Raw genomic sequence first — 18,124 nt, 5'->3', positions numbered from 1 at the left:
GCTTATTTAATCTATATAACATCCCTACAAAGTATTATTATCCTTATATTATTATTATAAATGAAGAAACTCAAGCACAGATAAGTTAAATACTTCCCTAAGGTCACAGTTAGTAAGTGGCAGAGCCAGGATTCATACCTAGGCCTCTGGTTAAATACTGCTCTAATCACAGAGGTGGGGTTGAGAGAAGGGAAGGCCTTCATTAGGCTAAAGTGGTCCTAACTTCCCAAGGGACAAGTGTTCCTAACTGGGGTCCATGCTCAGAACCCTGAGCCCAGTGACTTAGATACCATCTCTGACCTGCCAGTGGTGAAAGGAGAGCCTCATGGTAGAAGCCTCAGTGTGATACCCATATGGAGCCTGGTGAGGCAGGCATGGAGCCTAGGCTTCCAGAATTGCTACTGAGATTTCCATCTTTCCCATTTCCCATCATGTTTACTTTCCTTTGTTCAACCTACTTCCTTTTCATGGTTCCTCTTGGCCCAGCTCCCATGACCCTTCCCCACAATTTTCTCCCCACTGCAATTCTGTGTCTGATCCACCCCTCTTTCCTAGGAGCCTGATTCGGGAAGATGGGGGGCCAGGCACCGAGTGCCGCCACCTGCAGCAGCTCTTGGTGAGGCGAGTTGGGGAGATCTGCAGGGAGGTCAACCAGGTAAGGGCAACCAGGGACAGGCTCTCCAGGCATGGTCACAGTCCCGAAGAGAAAGGAATTTCCAGAACCTTGACTTTTAGAGGCTGCTGATCCATCTTGGATGTTTTCTTTGATACCTCCTCATTTATTGGGATGCCCCCTCCCCAAACTCCCCACAAACTAGGGAACCCTCCCTAACCCATCCCCGGTACTGTGGGTTCCTCTCTTCCCCTCCAGGGACTATGAGATGCTCCTACTCATTGCACTGTGCTAGCATTAGGGATATGATGGTGAACAAGAGGGAACCCCTTGTCTCTCTAGGGATTGTGTTGCATGGGGGAGATAGACATTGAACAACTAAATCACACAAATTATTTTCTTTACAATTGTGAAGACTTCTACAGAGGAAAAGTAGAGACCATTATGAGAGCATATAACTGGATCTGACCCTCTAAAGTGTCAAGGAAAGCTTCTTAGAAGAACTGATTTTTAAGCTGAGACCTGAAGGATGGTGAACACAATGAGGAGGGACAAGTATTCCTAACTGGGGACCAATGCTCAGAGCCCTGAGCCCAGTGACTTAGATACCACCTCTGACCTGCCAGTGATCACTGATGCTCTTTTTGATCTCTGACCCCCTCACCCCTGAGATAATGGGCATCCTCTCTGGCCTTTGATAAACTCTCAGTACCACCACCAGCTTATGAGGGAATATTCCAGTTCCTTGATACCTTGCTCCTTCTCCTAGCGGCTGCTTCTTCAGGACCTTCATGACAGTCACGTGTGTAACTCTCTCCTGGTGGCTGAGAGTGAAGAAGATCTGTGGCGCAGCGAGATCCCCTTCCACTCCCGTCAGCGGGCACCCCTGCCCAGCGATGGTGAGGTTCCACCCGGGAGCCTTCCTTTCCTTTATCAAAGGCTGGTGAGAAGCCGAGGGCAGAGTCACAATTGCTTGCTCATTGGTGGCAAGTAACACAGTGAGAGCGAGGAGGAGAGGACACAAAAGGATCACTAGACTTGGCTATTTCAAGTTCATCAGAGACTTCAGTAGAAGTACTTTCAGTGGAGAGACAGGAATACAAACTAGGGGAAATTGAAAAGTGAAAGGATGTTAGGTCGAGCAGAGAATAACTAATCTTTCAAGTGGCTTGGTAGTGAAGGGAGAGATGAAATAGATATGACAGGAACTAATGGAAATGGAGGTCAAGGCAGCAGCAATTTTAAACTAAGGTAGAGACTTGCGCACATTTATGTTCCAAGGCAAAAGAGCCAGGAGAGGGAGAAAGGTTGAAGAATACTGGAGAGAAAGGGGTCATTGAAGGGGCACTGGCTGTCACCTGTCTTCCTAAGGGCCTGGTCCTGTCTTGTTTCCCAAAATGACGGTCTTTCTCCTGCAGGGTAATAGACTGGGCAAGGGGTGGGTGTGGGGAACAAGTAGGCCAGTTGACAGGTGAGAGAAGGCCAGCGGATTGGAGCCTGAGACCCGGTAGGAGATCTTTCTGATTGGCTGTCCTTCCAAACAGGCAGGCACAGGACCCCTTGGGGATTTCTGGTCATGGTTAAGAAACATGGTAATCTACTCGAGATGGTAATTGAGGCATCCACACTTCTGCTCCCTTCTTTTATTTCTGGTGACCTCTCACCCCAACTCAGAGCAGTGATTTTTCAACTGGTGTGCCACAATAATTTTTAAAACATGCAATACCTAAAAGATATTTATTCAGAGAGGGGCACTAACCTCTTCTCCCTTAAATTGTCAAATTAAAAAATGACAACAGCCAACACAACAATAGCTGTCCAGTGTGAATGAGTCAAAACTATACCTTTTTTTTTTTTGTCAGGTCGGCAAAAAATATATTTTTTGGTGTGCTGCAGAATTTTAATAATTAGTTTATGTGTGCCGTGAGATGAAATGCCATTCCTTTGTAGTTCTCCCTGCTGGTTTAAAAGTAAAATCAGACCACTCCTTATTTTTAACATTCTCAGCAAGTCTGTAGATGAACCTTCCTGACAGCTCCAGAGAGTGCGGACGTGTTCCGCATCAAAGCAAAATTCCTGTAATTAGTGGGCTTCCTGGGGTTTTGACGGCATCTTCTGCAAATTGAGCATGAGCTAGGACAGCCCAGCACTTTTACTTCACAATGACTTCCAGCAGCCTGAGATGTAAGACCAGGCAGAAGCCAGACAGAGCCCTTCCTCAGTTTAGTCTCTCCATGTGGTTTTGCTGAAACCCTTAGCAACCAGCATTCCATTCCAGACTCTGCAGCCTCCTGGGTTTTCTGTAACTGCTCACATCTGACAGCAGCTTCTCTGGGAAACCAAATTGCCACCTTTGGGCAACTGGAAGGTTCCATGTCAACCTGGAAAGGGTCAGACAAGGCATTGGACTGTGGCTATGGACTCTTGCACACTGTCACACCGCCCTTTGTTCTTTGGGATAGCTATCCTCCAAAGCACAGGACACAGCTTTCCCCACTCTGCAGTGTGTGTGTATAAGTAGTCTATGCTTTTGTTTTAGTGGGTTATTGTTATAACTCCCAATGAGTACACAGATGGGGTGCATATTGCATTATGGAGGTATATTGTGACAGGGTCAGGGTGTTGTGGCATTAACTTCAGGATTTTCTCGTGCTTTGCCTCTTCTGACACCTCTTCTTGGCTCCTTTTCCACATCTCCCTAAGATAATTCTGAAAACGTTTGTGCTATGATCTGTCTTCCTAAGAGCATGGTCCTGCCTTATTACCCAAAATGACCATCTTTGCCCTGAAGGGTAATAGACAGGGCTGAGGAGCCTGGGAAGTGGGAATGAGTGGACCAGTTCACAGGTGAGAAGTCTGTGAGGGCAGAGGGCTGTGTGCCATTTCTGATCCACGTCTCCGTTCCCCCCATCAGATTATGCTGCTGATGAGAGCTGTGCACCGCGAGGATACCTGGCAGCCACAATGCAGTTTGTCCCTGGCCATTTCTCCTGTGACGTTGTATGGGGAACCGTGATTCGAGTCCATTCACGCCTCAAAATGGGGCCCAGCATGGGGGTTTCTCGTGGTAAATGATGGCATGAGAGGGCAAGTGGAGTGTGTAGGGGCATCTGGAGAAGGGAGTTCCCTGAGCCCCTGTCACTCCTACAGCCATCCAGGCCCTGCGCTCTGTGCTCAATGCTTTCTCCGTGGTGAACCGGAAGAATATGTTTGTTTATCAGGAGCGAGCAACGAAGGCTGTGTATTATCTTCGGTACGTGAGCCCTGCAAAGATGGGGTAAAGCGTGGTCCCTGGATGGTGCAGGAGGAGGTATGTCCAAAGACCTTGCCGCTCTTTCCCAGGCTCCTGGAGACATCCTGCAGTGAGTGGCCATCGGAAGGCGATGCTACACCCCCCTCCCTAGCTCTGTCCCGAAGCCAGGAGCCCATCTACTCTGAGGAAGCCTCGGCATGTATCACCTTCACTCCCCGAGGCCCTGCTCTCCGTCAGACTTTGTCTCTGAACCCAGGCCCTGACCAGAGTTTTCCTACAGGGTCCTCGTTCTCCCCTCGACTTGGCTTCCAGCCGCAGTGCAGATGCTGCTCGTCCTGTGGGCCAAGTGGACAGACATATTCAGTTGCTGGTGCATGGTGTAGGGCAGGCTGGTAAGGACTGCAGGGAGAGGGTAGAGAGTGGCCAGATGAGGTTCCAGAGTTCTCTGGGACTTCTCTTGGAGCCTTCCTACTCCAGCTCATGCTATGCTCTGGGCTTCCCTCGAGTAGGAGCTGGGTGGGAAGGGACAGACTGCTGTGATATTTAGGGGCCAGGACCTAGAGCTGATTGAAATGCAGCTTGGGGAAGAGGGGTCATTAAAGTTGACATCAGGTATCTGTCCTGGGTAACTGTGGCTTGATAGTGGCCTCACTGGCTGGATACCAGGGGCGAGTTGGGGGTGAAGGTGATTGGTTCAATTTGAGATATGTTGAGCCTGAGGTGTCTGTTACGCAAATGGATTTTCCAGCTAATGTTTATGGCCCAATTAATGTGTGTACTAGGTCTTGGGCTAAGATTGTTACATATGAGGTAGATACTGTTGTTATTCCCATTTTATGGCTAAGGGCACTGAGGCTTTGAGAGGTAAAGCTCACTTGTCCACAGTCACACAGTGAGTAGCTTGGCAGAACTAAAACCTAGTGCTGGCTACCTCTGGTGTATGGGAGAATGTTTGAGTCTGGGGTTAAGGGCTGGTTTGGGGTAGTTGGATCCTCCACAGGGTCTCCACCTTCCCACCACGGCTATATCAAGGTCCCGAGATCACAGATGAGCTAGTGCGGGTTCTGCGTCGGCGCCTGGATGAGGCCACTCTGGACGTCATCACAGTCATGCTTGTTCGGAACTGCAAGCTGACACCAGCTGATGTGGAGGTCAGTTCTCCCCCAGACTCCAACATCCTCCATGGCAGCCGCAGATGCAGGACAGTCTCGGCCAGAATGTCCTCATCCAGCTCTGACTCCCCTTCCCACTCTCTGCAGTTCATCCAGCCCCCTGGAAGTCTCCCCTCAGAGGTGTTGCATTTGGCCCTGCCCCTTTCCTGCAGGCCCTGGCTTCCGGCCTTGGCCTGGTACCTGCGGCAAAACCTGCTTATCTTCCTGCACTCTCCCAAGTACACAGATAGCAATGGCCGGAACCACTTCCAGGTGAGGTTTCACCCACCTCATTCAATACCCACATGCACCCAAGTACCCCCCCATACATACACCCTTACTGTATAACTTTTATACAGACGCCCCATTGTACCTTGGCCCATGGACCTGTGTACACCCCCTCCCCCCACATACACCTTTATTATCTATCTGTGTCTTCCTGTGCTTCCCATTCCTCACTGGACACCCATCCCCTGATGGCTTTTGTCCATTTGCCTAGTCTTAGTTCTCTGGCTGTTCTTTCTCCAGCATCCGCTCCCACCACAGAGCAGCCTCCCCGATTTGGACATTTACTTGTATAACAAGCCTGGTGGACAGGGCACTGGTGGCAAAGGTACAGGGCATGGCACTACCAGGTGTGGGAAAGCCTTTCCTGTGGCGGCTGAGCGGGCCTTTCCCAGCCTTGCAGCTAAGGGGGGTTTGGGGAGGTGAGGAAAGGGGATCTGGAAGTCCCAGACCTGAGTTTTCCTGTGGATTTCTACCTAGGAGTTGCCTGCATCACTCTTTCCTTTGTGGATGAGGGAGGGGCCCCCATCTCACTGGCATCATGGCCCCCCTCTTCTCCGGGGCCCCCAGATCTACTGCAAGAGGAGCAATTTGAGCAGCTGACCACGGTCACTCGCTGCCCAGTCCTGCCTGAGAGTTCTTCAGGTGGGGCAGCTTGGTCAGAGGAGGGGTGTTCAGTTAATGCTGTAGCAATTAGGGCACCCTTAAGTGACCCTCATTCTTTCCTCCAGCTCACAGTGGAGCCCCACGGCTTCGACTAGATGTGTGGGAAAAAGGGAATATCAGTATCGTGCAACTGGAAGAGAAGCTCCGAGGAGCAGCTCGTCAGGCCTTGGCTGATGCTGTCATGGAGCTGCAGCTACTGCCAGCCTCCCTATGCACAGAGGACATGTCCCCAGGTATGTGGGGGTGAGAGCCTCACAGGTCCAGGCAAGATAGTGTTTCAGGTGAGGGTGCAAAGGTGGGATTCTGGAAGACATCACAGAGGCCCCATCTGAAATACTCATTCTTAGTTGTCCCTTACATTCCCTGCGTCAGCAAGTCCCTGGCAGAAATGTGCCCAGGCTTACGGTCACCCGCTTAGAGTGGGAAATATCAGCAACTCACTTCACACAAAATCTGCAGCCACGCTCAATTGCATATGCTGTCATTCACTAACCCACAGAGAAGGTGTCAAGTCGCTGTCATACCTTGGGTTGTCTGGAATGGGGATTGATGGTCAGTGACAAAATTTGTATTGTCTGGTGTCCTCAGGAAGTCTCAGGAGTGGGTCCTTGGAAACCAAAATCCCTGCAGGCCGAGCTAGCACCTTTCCCCCTGGGCCTGCCCCTGGGGAGCCTGTGACTCCCCCCAGCAAAGCCGGCCGGCGTAGCTTCTGGGATATGCTGGTAAGGAGGGAATGGGAGGAATTGATGAAGTTGGCATCTACTTCTTGCCTGCCTCCTAGCTCCACCTGCACTCCCCTGCAGGCCTTGCCTCATGTCTCTGGTTATAGAAAACTACTCTGTCCCTTGGGTAGGAGCTTGCAGAATGTAGCAAGTTCTCACTGACAGAGAGAGAGCTTCAGCTTATTAAGGGCCCTCACGTCCACTTTTCTTACCCTGTCCTCACCACCTGCAGGGTAAGAGGGCTTTTACCAGTGACACAGCTGGGCTGGAAAGTTGAGTAGCTTGCCCAAGGTTGCTTAGTCAGTCTGCAGTGAAACTAGGGCCCGAGCCTGAGCCCAATAGCCCTCCTCATTCACTGCATTGCCTCCAGAATAAAACAGAATCTGGGGACTTGGGTTCTCCCAAAACAACTGATGACATTGTCCTGGACCGGCCAGAAGACACTCGGGGCCGGAGGCGTCACAAAACTGAAAATGTTCGGACTCCAGGTGGAACTGAGCGGGCATCGGGCCCAGATTCTGGAGCCCAGAGACAAAGGTGTGTATGTGTGACGTGTCAGGGGAGGGTGTGGTGTGAAATCATAGTTGATAATGGATTTATGTAAACACGTATCAAGTATCAGTGTGCAGTTCTTACTCCTGCTGTGTCTTCAGACGCCGGACTATGCAGCTGGAGGAGGGCGAGGTGGGGACCCTGCAGCCTGTATTCGCTCGGGTTACTCAGCGCTGGATGGAGTTCATGGTTCAGACTGGTGAGACCCCAGCCCCCCTCCTCCTCAGCCTACCCCGCGTCCCCCCCCCCGCACCCCCCCCCCCCCACACACACACACCCCAACCAGGACTCCTTTGCCCCGGATCCAGGTTGTACCTCAGTGTCCAGGAGCTCCACCCACATGGTGTCCCGGTTCCTCCTTCCGTCCATCTTGTCTGAGTTCACCGCTCTGGTCACCTCAATGGCTGGAGACACCAGTGTCCGCATCTTTGAGCAGCATTTGTGAGTTTGGGGTCTCATAGAGGCTGAGCTAGGAGAGCTGGGGGCCTAGGCTCAGGAGGTGATGGCCAGAGATGAGACCATGGATGGTCTGCCTTCTGAGCATCCCTCCCTCCCAATAGGAGTTCAGAGCCAGACATCTTCACTCCTTGTTCCCTTGGACAACTGGGCCCAACACCCCGCCCTACAGCTGAGCGGCATCTGCTGCTTCTGGGAAGGAACTTCTCGCAGTGGAGGAGACCAACCCAGCAGGGTGAGGGCATGGCCTAGGGGAGCTGGGTTTTCAGTGACTGAAGGTAGTCTCTGACCTTGCGGGGGACAGGATGGGATTGAGGGGACCTGCCTCCAGGACCCCATTATGACCCTTCCCCACCCTGTAGCTCCTAAAGCTTTGCAGCGCTTCGAGCCTGGAAGTGACGGGAGCTCTGGACGAAATGCTCCCCGGCAGAGGTTCTTGCTACTGGAGGTCGTGGATAAGAAGGTAGATGTGGGGTCAGGGGCTGGGTGTGGGAAGAGGTTCTGTGATCTCACTGACCCTGACCTCTGACTTCCAGCTGCAGCTGCTGACTTACAACTGGGCTCCAGACCTAGGGGCAGCATTGGGCCGAGCACTGGTTCGCCTCGTGCAGTGGCAGAACGCTCGTGCCCACCTCATCTTCTGCCTCCTCAGCCAGAAGCTTGGCCTCTTCCATCATTATGGCCAGCTGGACTTCCCAGTGCGGGATGAAAAGGTGCCTGCTGCTCCGGCTCCCTCCTCTAGTTCTGGCTCCTAAGGGTTTTAAGGAAGTACTAGCTCGGAAGCAGGGGAAGGGGACAGACTAAAAGTAGAGGTAGTGGGGAAGGAGAGACAAAGAGGAGGCCGGGGCAGGAGAGAAGGTCTCAGGACAAAAGCCACGCACCCATTGTGAGGCTCCATCTTTCTCAGGAGCCAAACCCATTCCTACTGCCGACCGTGGAAGCGGAGGCCCTCATCCGGAGTGCAAGCCCCCCTCTGAGCCGTGAGCAAGGCCGGCTGAGTGGGTCCTCTCGGGGTGGGGGCCCCCTGCCCCTGGACACATTCCCCTTCGATGAGGCCCTGAGAGATATCACAGCTGCCCGCCCCAGCTCCTCACTTGGCCCTGTGCCCAGACCCCCTGATCCCGTCACCTACCATGGACAACAGTTCCTGGAGATCAAGATGACAGAGCGCAGAGGTGAGGGCACTGGGTGGACAGTGGGCAGGGACAGACTGTGGAGTCTGGGAGGGAGAGGGGCAGCAGGTCCTGGTGGCCACTACTGATGCTTCCCACCCCCAGAGCTGGAGCGGCAGATGAAGATGGAGAACCTGTTTGTAACCTGGCAGCAGCGCTCCACTCCCGCCAGCATGCCCATCAGTGTGAGTGGCCTGACCCCCATCCTCCAGGAGCATCTGTGACCCTTCCCTGGCCACCACTCCAGTGTTCACTGCCCCATTTCCTCAGGCCGGGGAGCTGGAGACCCTGAAGCAGTCATCCCGCCTGGTGCATTACTGTGCAACAGCCCTGCTCTTCGACCCAGCTGCCTGGCTGCATGGGCCGCCCGAGACCTGTGGGCCCCCCGAGGGGCAGGTGAGGCTCAAGACTCCTGGATTTCTCCCCTGGGATCTCCCTTTACCCCACAGCGACCTCCATTCCTCCACCCCCTGGTGGTCGACAGTGGGTAGAGCCTTCCTTAATTCCCACTCCCACAGCGGCGCCATCGCCCTGAGTCAGGGTCTGGGAGCCGAGAGGCTCCCACAAGCTGTGAGGCCTTGGATGTGCCCCTGCCGGGTGCTCGTGAGGAACCTTGGCTGAAGGAGCTGAGCCTGGCTTTCCTGCAGCAGTACGTGCAGTATCTGCAGAGCATGGGCTTTGTGCTGGTGCCACTGCGGCCCCCCTCACCTGCCCGAAGGTGAGCCCGTCTCTTCCTTCCCTCGTCCTCCGCTTCCTCCCCTCCCCTCCTCCACTGCAGGTGAGGCTCCACCTGCCCTTCCTGTCTTCACATAGGTCCCGCAAGGACAATTCAGGCCTTATGCATGTTCATCCCACTAGGCCAGCACACACACACACGAGGACCTTGGACACTTCCATGCAGCCCTCGTTCGCATCCTTAAACCTCACAGAACTGTGTACATTCTCACAGAGCTTGTGCCCAGGTACATCTCATGTGCTTACATGCTAGTGTACAGCGATGCACATGGATCTGGTACACGTTCCTAAGCCTTTGGACCTGGGTCTTAACGATTGCTGTCCTGATCACCCCACTGTCCTCTCCTGAGATTTTACATGGTTTGTGACCCAGGAAGTCCCTTACTCACCAAGGGTAGCTGTCTTTCTCACCAAGAACCCCTGCACTGTGCCTGCTTGCATCACTGCACTCTGGCCTGTTCTTGGTCATGTTTATTCACTGGCTACTAGAGTCTTAGAAAGTCGGCAGCTCCTCTATCACCACCTTCCTTCTCCCCTGAGCTCAGTGACAAGTTCACAACCACCTCTTCCTCTGTATCGAACCTCTGTGGCCCTGCTCTGTGCTCTTAACATTTGAGCATCCAGATTCTGTGTTCCCACCCCTTCCCAGTAGCTGATGGGAAAGTATCTGTCCATGTTACAGTTACTTTCGTGTCTCTGGATTTGTGAGTTTATTTTCTCCCTCCTCTTACTTCAAGTTTGATGCACTTTCAAGTTAATAAATATAATTGTATCCTTAATCAAGATCCCACCTTGGACCAGAAAGCCAGTTCCAACTCCTTAGTGTTTATAACCAGCTCTCCACCTCCCAGGCTGCCCCTCTTTTCCAGGCCTTAGGAAGAGGGGACAGGCCTGTGCCGCCGGGACCCCGCCCCTCATTGCTCAGTGATAGCCGGAGGAGTAGCTGCTCAGCTTGCTGCCCTTGGCCAGGTCCCAGCTGTAGGAGCTTCTCTGAAAGACTTGTTTACTTTCTATTAATTTATCAAAAATCTAAATTCCTTTTTAAAACAAAAGATACACTAGCTTAAAAAATATGTTTCTAGAGCAAAATGTAAAGTCAGGCCTTTCTTTGTCACCAGACCTAAAGTATCACCAGTTATTAGCCGGTCTTGTCCCTATTTTCTTAAGGATGAAATGGGCCATTTCTTTTCACCAGGGGCTTAGGCACCCCCTCCCCACCCCTCGCAAGAGTTCTGGTGGTTTGTACCTCATAAGTATAATAATTGGGTCCCCCTGGCCCTTTCTGTTTTGTCCTTGTTCACAGTCCTGTCTCTGCTTCTCTTCTCCCCTTACTTCTGAGTCGAGAAATGAAGAACAGTGGGCCTGTGGAATGCTGGGAGTACATTCCCCAGTCAAGAGAGAAGTGCTTTTCCCTCTCAGAGGAAAGTTCCCAACCAGGGCATCAAGCATCTCCTTGAATTTTCCTAATGAAATCTTAGACATCAGCCCCCTGCCCCCTCCCACCTCCCCTGCTGCCCCCAGTAAACAGATCTCCATGCCCTCATGGGTGTCTCCCCACATTCTCAGCAAGCCTCTCTGGCCCTACCCTTATCCTCTCACTGGTAGAGAAAGGCCTGGCATCCATCTCTGCACTGAGCACTGCTCACTTCCCATTAAAGCAGCCGTTACTGAGGGAGCCTTGCTACTTCCTCACCGTGGTGCCCCGAGCAGGCCCTCTCTAGGCTGTCTCCTCTCCTACAGACAATTCCATGTAAAATGGATTGAGTCAGATAGCTGTAATCCTTCACCCCACTGGCTGGCTGCATCTTCTTGTCCCTCTTCCTTTCCTGCAGCACCAGCCGGCCGCGGGCCATGGCCATCCTTGGAACAGAGGGTCGGAGCTCCTTCTCCTGCTCCAAAAGCAAGACTGATGGGAGCCCCAAGGTAACGTCACGTACCTTCCCTGATGGTGAAATCAGTGATGCCTCAGACACCAGTGTCACTAAGCCTGAATTATTTTCCCAAGGCCAGAGGTCAGTGACCTGGGTGATGACTTAGGTTGTTGATCCCAGCCTGACACCATTAAAGTCACCGCCCCAGAGACTTTTTCCCTGCTGACCTGCGGCCGGTGAACCTCCACTCTTGCCCCCAGAAGCCATCTTTTTTTCTTTCTGCAGAGCATGGGCTCTCCGGTCACCACTTACCACCTACAGCGGGCACTGCCCGGCGGCATCATCCTCATGGAGCTGGCTTTCCAGGTGAGCAGGGGGAGCACTGAGTGAGGAGAGCCAGACTCACCTGTCTCTTACCCTCCTGACCTCACCTTCACCCTCTCTCTAGGGCTGTTACTTCTGTGTCAAACAGTTTGCCCTAGAGTGTTCCCGAATCCCCATGGGGCAAGCCGTCAATTCTCAGGTATGTGGTGGGGGTTGTGGGGGTGGGAATATGGTGTCTCAGGTATAGTCCATGGTATGCTGTGGCCAATAAGAATAATGCATGAGCAGTCTGGCTGAGGGGGTGATCTGGTGCTGTGCGCTGCCTAGGTCAGTGGTCCTTCTGGTGACTGGACCATCAACCAGTGTCACTCTGCAGGTGGTCCAGAGTTGTATTCAGCTGTAACAAGAGGGCAGAAGACATTCCAGCACAGTGGCTGATCATTGGGCACTGACAGTCTGGCACTGTGTCAATCCATAACCATAGATGGTTAGTGCAGACATTTGAGCATAGTGGCTAATCTGACACATGGGTAGGTCGGTGCCATGGGCAGTCCTGGCCTAATCTAGAGCTGGAAATAGCCTTTGCATCGCGTAGAGTCACTAACACTTAGAATGTGGGCTAGAGTTCCCACCCACACAGCATACCCGCCAGTTATTATTCAGGCCTGTCTGTCTGCCTCAAGGCAGGGCCTCTGCACCCCATGAGCACCAAGCATCAGGAGTGTTCAGGTGAGTGAGAGGTTCGAGTGAGATCAGGGACCTGAAGCCCTCTGTACTTCCATGATTCAGCTTCGTCAGGTTGCCCCAGGTCATGCGAAGGCCCAGGCCTTCCTTGTGCCTCCCATTTGGTTTCCGAGAGATCAGGATCTGCCTGGGCCCGGTCTGTCACCTTCCAGCACAGACAACACAGATTCCTCTCCTGTCTGGATAGCTCCTATCAGCCCATAGATGGCTGCCTTTGCCTTGCTGTGGATACCTAGTCCAGTCATCACAGGGTAATGTGATCCAGGAAAGCTTGGTGACTGCAGGAACCTCCTGGAGCCTGAGTGCTCAGAAGGGAGCTGTGGGCCGCAGGGACTTTCACACTGGGCTGTTGTATTGGTGGGAAGGACCTCGCCCCACCCCCCAACCCCCATTACTCACAAGCTTTCTGAAGTCCTGGCTTCCCTGCTCCCTGATCTCTGTCCAGCTTGGCTCTCTGCCTCTACATATCTAATCGCTAACCCTACTTGGTTTCTAAATTGCTTTATTATTGTTATTGTTTATTAAGTGCTTAGTATATATACTACAGTGAAGGGGAGTTTTATTTCTCCGGTACAGATCAGGAAACTGAGGCTGATGGAGGTTCATTAACTTACCCCAGGGCACAGAGCTAGTTGGGGGCAGTACGGACTCTGAGGCTCCTCCCTGGCTATGGAAGTTTTTCACACTGCCTCTAACTTTAGGGAGACCTTTACTTCATCTCCATGGTAGATAGGAAACTAAAGCAGATAATGTGACTTACCCAGCATCATGCAGCTACTCTGCTCCTAGGCTATTGCTTCTTCTACAGTCATTTTTCCTTTCCTATTAACTCCTATGCCCAGGGCCCCCAAGGAAGTGCTCATGTAGATTCTGCCATTCCGGCACCATCGATCCAATTGTTAGCACTTTAACTAATGGTGATTTCCACCAAGAGAAGATCAGCTCAGTCTCTCTGCCATCCTTCATTCACTCCTTCACAGATCAATTAGAGGAGGCCCACCCTGGCCTAGCTTGGCAGGATGTCCAAGACAAAGCTTTATCAAAGAGAAGTTAGCCAGGCTTGAGGATCAGGGAGGACAGCATCCAGGCAGAAAACAGCAGCAGGTACAAAAGTACAGAGAATGTGATGTACTTGGGAAGAATGAGTATTTTGATGGGAAAATAAAGCTGGAGAGATGGGAAGGGGACAGCAAAAACTTTCTAATAGTAAATAATTACACACCTGGCCTACCCTGACCACCTTGTTTAAAATGGCAACTGCTTTACTTCTTGATTTTCCATAACACCAAATGTGTACTCATTTTCTCTGTCTAATGTTTATTGTATTATCTCCCACCACTCAAATGTAAGCTTCTTGAGGGCTTGGGTTTGTTGCCCAATGTATCCCCAGCACCTAGAATGGTACCAGGTAGGCACTCAGCAAGTATTTGTTGCATCAGTGAATCTGTGCCAGACTTTAGCAGACTCTGGGCTTCAGAATAAAAAGTCCCATCTCTCAAAAGGGTCAGTTTCATGTAAACAGGGTTACAATCCTATCTAATAAAGAGGGAATATGCTAATTGACTGTCATGCCCTCACAAAGATGGCAGTGCCCACAGCCAATGAGGGAATATGCTATTTAACTGTCACACCCTCAAAGATGGCAGCGCCCACAGCCACAAGGTGGTGGCGCCCAGTCCCCTCAGCCCCACTGGGGTGGCAGGAGTGCGGCAAGTCCGGGCCCGCACCAGGTGGGTCTGGCCGCTCCGTGCACCTGCCTCCAGAGTCCCCCAGTTCCCTCAGCCTCCAGCTGCCCAGGGCCGGCCCGAGGCTTAGGCAAGCCTCAGATGGTGGCTGCCCAGACAATGCGTGAGGTGCAGGCAAGCCTCGTATGGCAGCTGCCCAGCCACCCAGGGCCGGCCCGAGGCACAGGCAAGCCACTGATGGTGCAGGCAAGCCTTGGATGGCAGCTGCCCAGCTGCCCAGGGCCACCCGAGGCTCAGGTAAGCAGGGCCAGCCAAGGCTTGCGCTGCTGGCAGTGGCAGCAGCAGAGGTGTGATGGGGGCATTGCCTTCCCCTGATTGCCTGGTCGCCTCCCACCCCTGAGGGCTCCCGGACTGTGAGAGGGGGCAGGCTGGGCTGAGGGACCCCTCCTCCAGTGCATGAATTTTCATGCAGCAGGCCTCTAGTCCTATATATAATAAAGTGGTAATATGCAAATTGACCCTCGTGCCCTCGCATCACAAGATGGCCGCCCCCAACCGTCATAAGATGGCCGGCAGGGGAGGGCAGTTGGGGGCAACCAGGCCTGCAGGAGAGGGCAGTTGGGGGTGATCGGGCCAGCAGGGGAGCAGTTAGGTGTCAATCATGCCGGCAGGGGAGCAGTTAGGGGGCTATCAGGCTGGCAGGCAGAGTGGTTAGGCCCTGTGGCATCGGGCCTAAACCGGCAGTCGGACATTTCCCAAGGGGTCCCAGATTGGAGAGGGTGCAGGCTGGGCTGAGGGACCACCACCCCCCAGTGCATGAATTTTGTGCACCAGGCCTCTAGTACAGTATAAAAGAGAATATAATGAGGGTGTCCCTGAGCTGTTCGGGCAATAGGGTGAGTCCTAAGCTGTCTTCTCCCATGCAAAAGGAGGAAATGGGAATGTGCTGGGCAGCCTGTGCTACCATTTCCTAACCCAGCCCCTGTGCCTCCCCAGCTTTCCATGCTGTTCACCGAGGAGTGCGACAAGGTGCGGGACCTGATGCATGTGCACTCGTTCAGCTATGACTTCCACCTGCGCCTCGTGCACCAGCATGTGGTGGGCACCCACCTGGTGCTGCGGCACGGCTACCACCTCACCACCTTCCTGAGACACTTCCTGGCCCACCACCCTGATGGGCCCCACTTTGGTCGCAATCATATTTACCAAGGTTGGTTGGTGCCCAAGGGCAAGCCAGTGAAACTGAAAAAGAACAGGCCACAAGGTGTGGGCCGATGGGACCATTTCCTAGGGCCAAACTTTGTCTATCCCATGTTGTTAATTGCCTCATATCACTTGGACCCTGCCCCCACGTCTCTGTCTTAACTTCTTCATAGTCTGTTTCATATCAAAGTTTAGATCCTATGTTGTGTACCCTGCCCTGCCTGTCCTGAGCCACTTTGTCCCATCTCAATGTTCTACAGGACCTTAGGAGCACTCCAGAAAAGCAGGGCCAGTCTGCTTGTCAATCAGAGCCTTAGGACCTCCTAATCCCCCAGCCCATCAGATCAGTGTGTCTATCCCAGGCTCACTGTCTCCTGTAACTTGCCCCTTAGGGACCCTGGAGCTTCCCACACCGCTCATTGCTGCCCACCAGCTGTACAACTACGTGGCTGACCATGCTAGCTCCTACCACATGAAGCCATTGCGAATGGCTCGGCCAGGGGGCCCAGAACATAATGAATACGCCCTGGTGTCGGCATGGCACAGGTATGGAGGACAGGGGACACCAGCATGTTCTCTGGTGGAGCTGCGGTCAGGACCGTCCTTACAGTTGGGAGACCTGTGTTTTCTTGGGCAGAAGGGGTGAGGTTGACTTCATTAGGACCTCAGGCTGACATCTCATCCCCACCACACAGCTCCGGCTCCTACCTGGACTCTGAGGGACTTCGTCACCAGGATGACTTTGATGTGTCTCTGCTCGTCTGTCACTGTGCTGCACCCTTTGAGGAGCAAGGAGAGGCTGAGCGGCATGTTCTGCGGTCAGCAGATGCCCACCTTGAATGTGCCCATTGTCCAGCCTGCCCCCTACCCTTGCCATTTCCTGCTGTAACCACCACTCTTGCTCCCTCCCCATTCCAGGCTTCAGTTCTTCGTGGTGCTCACCAGCCAACGAGAGCTCTTTCCCAGACTAACTGCTGACTTGCGCAGGTTCCGGAAGCCACCCAGACTTTCCCCTGAGCCAGAGGCTCCTGGGAGCTCCGCTGGTAGCCCTAGGGAGGCCTCAGGGGTTGGTCTGGTGCCTGGCCCAGCTCCTCTGTTCCCCCCGCTGGCTGCAGAGGTGGGCGTGGCACGGGCGCGGCTGGCTCAGCTGGTACGGCTAGCTGGAGGACACTGCCGCAGGGACACCCTCTGGAAGCGTCTCTTCTTGCTGGAGCCACCAGGGCCTGATCGGCTGCGGCTAGGGGGGCGCTTGGCCCTGGCTGAGCTGGAGGAGCTCCTAGAGGCGGTCCATGCCAAATCCATTGCGGACATTGACCCCCAGCTGGTAAGGAACTGTGGGTTCCAGAGGGGATGGGATGGATGTTAGGATTCCATGGGCAGCCAGGGTGGAGGGTGCAGGGTGGCTCTAGGACAGTAGGTCCAGGCCTGTGGACCTCCCCCAGGACTGCTTCCTGTCCATGACGGTCTCCTGGTACCAGAGTCTGATCAAGGTTCTCCTGAGCCGCTTTCCCCAGAGCTGCCGCCACTTCCAGAGCCCAGACTTGGGAACTCAGTACCTGGTAAGTCTCCTTGATCTGCCTCAAAAACACAAACCTTCCTTGGCTAGAGATCCTGAGGGCCAAGTTCTAGAACCTCATCGGTGGTTGGTCTTAGAGGCTGCAGTCCCAGAAAGGACCTCTTAGGCTTTAAGCCTTCTTATTCCCCGCAAAGTGTGGTCCTCACACCAGCAGCACCAGCACCACCTGGGAGCTTGCCGAAATGCACTTGGGCCCCACTTCAGACCCGACTGAGACTCTGCCTTTCAGCCAGATCCCCAGGTAACTGTGTGCACTGAAGTTGAAAGCACTGCCAGGAAGGACAGGTAGAGAGAAGAGCTGTGGTGATAGGCACACACTGGGGGGGGAGTAAAAAGTTAGAGATGAGCCAGTGAGAGCAGTGGTCCAGGGAAGGACACTTAAGAGAAGACTTCACAAGAAAAAGTAGGAGTTGGTTCGTGGTGATAGGTCCTGCAACCTGGTACCTGTGGGGAAATTAGTTTCAAGGTGTTCTGAAGGGACATCGGGGATTGGCACTCAGGAGATCTGGGCAGCATCTGTATGGATAGGGGGTTCCTGCATCCCTGGGAGTGGAAGAGATTGCCCAGGAACAGACAGACAGGAAAGGACAGTGCAGGGAGGTCAGAGAGATATAAAACCTGGGATAGCACAGGAGGCAAGGAGGGGGCTGTCAAGGGCAGAGAACTCCCCTTGGTTGTTGGGCTGCAGTGCCAGCTCTGTGCAGGGCCTCCAGATAGATAACTTCAGGAACCTCCCAGTCAAGCCCCCCTCCTCTTCACTATGATGAGGCTGGACAGGCTGACCAGGGGCCAGTGAGGGTGAGGACAGATTCCATTTGAAGAGGAGGTTCTAGGTGACCGTGGAGTGAGTGCAGGTGGGTTTGGGTGTGGAGATGGAAGCAGCCCTTCTTCAGACTAGTCCCACCCACTTCCAGGAGGCCCTCAGGAGGGTCTGTGCTTCCTCAGGTGAGACAAACCTCACTCCCCATCTCATTTTGTCTTCTGCAGGTTGTGTTAAATCAGAAGTTCACTGACTGTTTTGTGCTAGTGTTCCTGGATTCCCACTTGGGAAAGACGGTGAGAACAGGGGGTGTGGGACTCTGTATCAGCCTGGTGGGAAGCTGTACCCCAAATGCT

At 53.4% G+C, this 18,124-nt stretch overlaps 1 protein-coding gene across 2 annotated transcripts in view; it reads left to right on the top strand.

The window, feature by feature from the left end:
* The window catches only part of SZT2 (SZT2 subunit of KICSTOR complex), a 69,902-nt gene that overhangs the window by 50,858 nt on the left and 920 nt on the right, over positions 1-18,124 (top strand). For both annotated transcript variants that reach the window (XM_080657322.1, XM_080657323.1), the window contains 31 exons: positions 556-655; positions 1,383-1,512; positions 3,528-3,680; positions 3,764-3,866; positions 3,956-4,061; positions 4,147-4,258; positions 4,899-5,017; positions 5,126-5,290; positions 5,546-5,630; positions 5,783-5,947; positions 6,034-6,201; positions 6,557-6,690; positions 7,061-7,227; positions 7,344-7,441; positions 7,551-7,683; positions 7,803-7,933; positions 8,061-8,161; positions 8,235-8,411; positions 8,606-8,873; positions 8,976-9,055; positions 9,141-9,266; positions 9,389-9,588; positions 11,438-11,528; positions 11,762-11,842; positions 11,925-11,999; positions 15,226-15,439; positions 15,825-15,978; positions 16,128-16,250; positions 16,351-16,756; positions 16,875-16,991; positions 17,996-18,064. In XM_080657322.1, coding sequence (XP_080513448.1) covers positions 556-655; positions 1,383-1,512; positions 3,528-3,680; positions 3,764-3,866; positions 3,956-4,061; positions 4,147-4,258; positions 4,899-5,017; positions 5,126-5,290; positions 5,546-5,630; positions 5,783-5,947; positions 6,034-6,201; positions 6,557-6,690; positions 7,061-7,227; positions 7,344-7,441; positions 7,551-7,683; positions 7,803-7,933; positions 8,061-8,161; positions 8,235-8,411; positions 8,606-8,873; positions 8,976-9,055; positions 9,141-9,266; positions 9,389-9,588; positions 11,438-11,528; positions 11,762-11,842; positions 11,925-11,999; positions 15,226-15,439; positions 15,825-15,978; positions 16,128-16,250; positions 16,351-16,756; positions 16,875-16,991; positions 17,996-18,064 — 4,351 coding nt within the window. The remainder of the gene's footprint in view (positions 1-555; positions 656-1,382; positions 1,513-3,527; positions 3,681-3,763; positions 3,867-3,955; positions 4,062-4,146; positions 4,259-4,898; positions 5,018-5,125; positions 5,291-5,545; positions 5,631-5,782; positions 5,948-6,033; positions 6,202-6,556; positions 6,691-7,060; positions 7,228-7,343; positions 7,442-7,550; positions 7,684-7,802; positions 7,934-8,060; positions 8,162-8,234; positions 8,412-8,605; positions 8,874-8,975; positions 9,056-9,140; positions 9,267-9,388; positions 9,589-11,437; positions 11,529-11,761; positions 11,843-11,924; positions 12,000-15,225; positions 15,440-15,824; positions 15,979-16,127; positions 16,251-16,350; positions 16,757-16,874; positions 16,992-17,995; positions 18,065-18,124) is intronic.

Source organism: Plecotus auritus, assembly GCF_963455305.1.
Source record: "Plecotus auritus genome assembly, chromosome: 2".
NCBI classification, from domain to species: domain Eukaryota; kingdom Metazoa; phylum Chordata; class Mammalia; order Chiroptera; family Vespertilionidae; genus Plecotus; species Plecotus auritus.
Note: the sequence above shows the minus strand (reverse complement) of the source record. Positions and strands in the feature narration are given on the sequence as shown.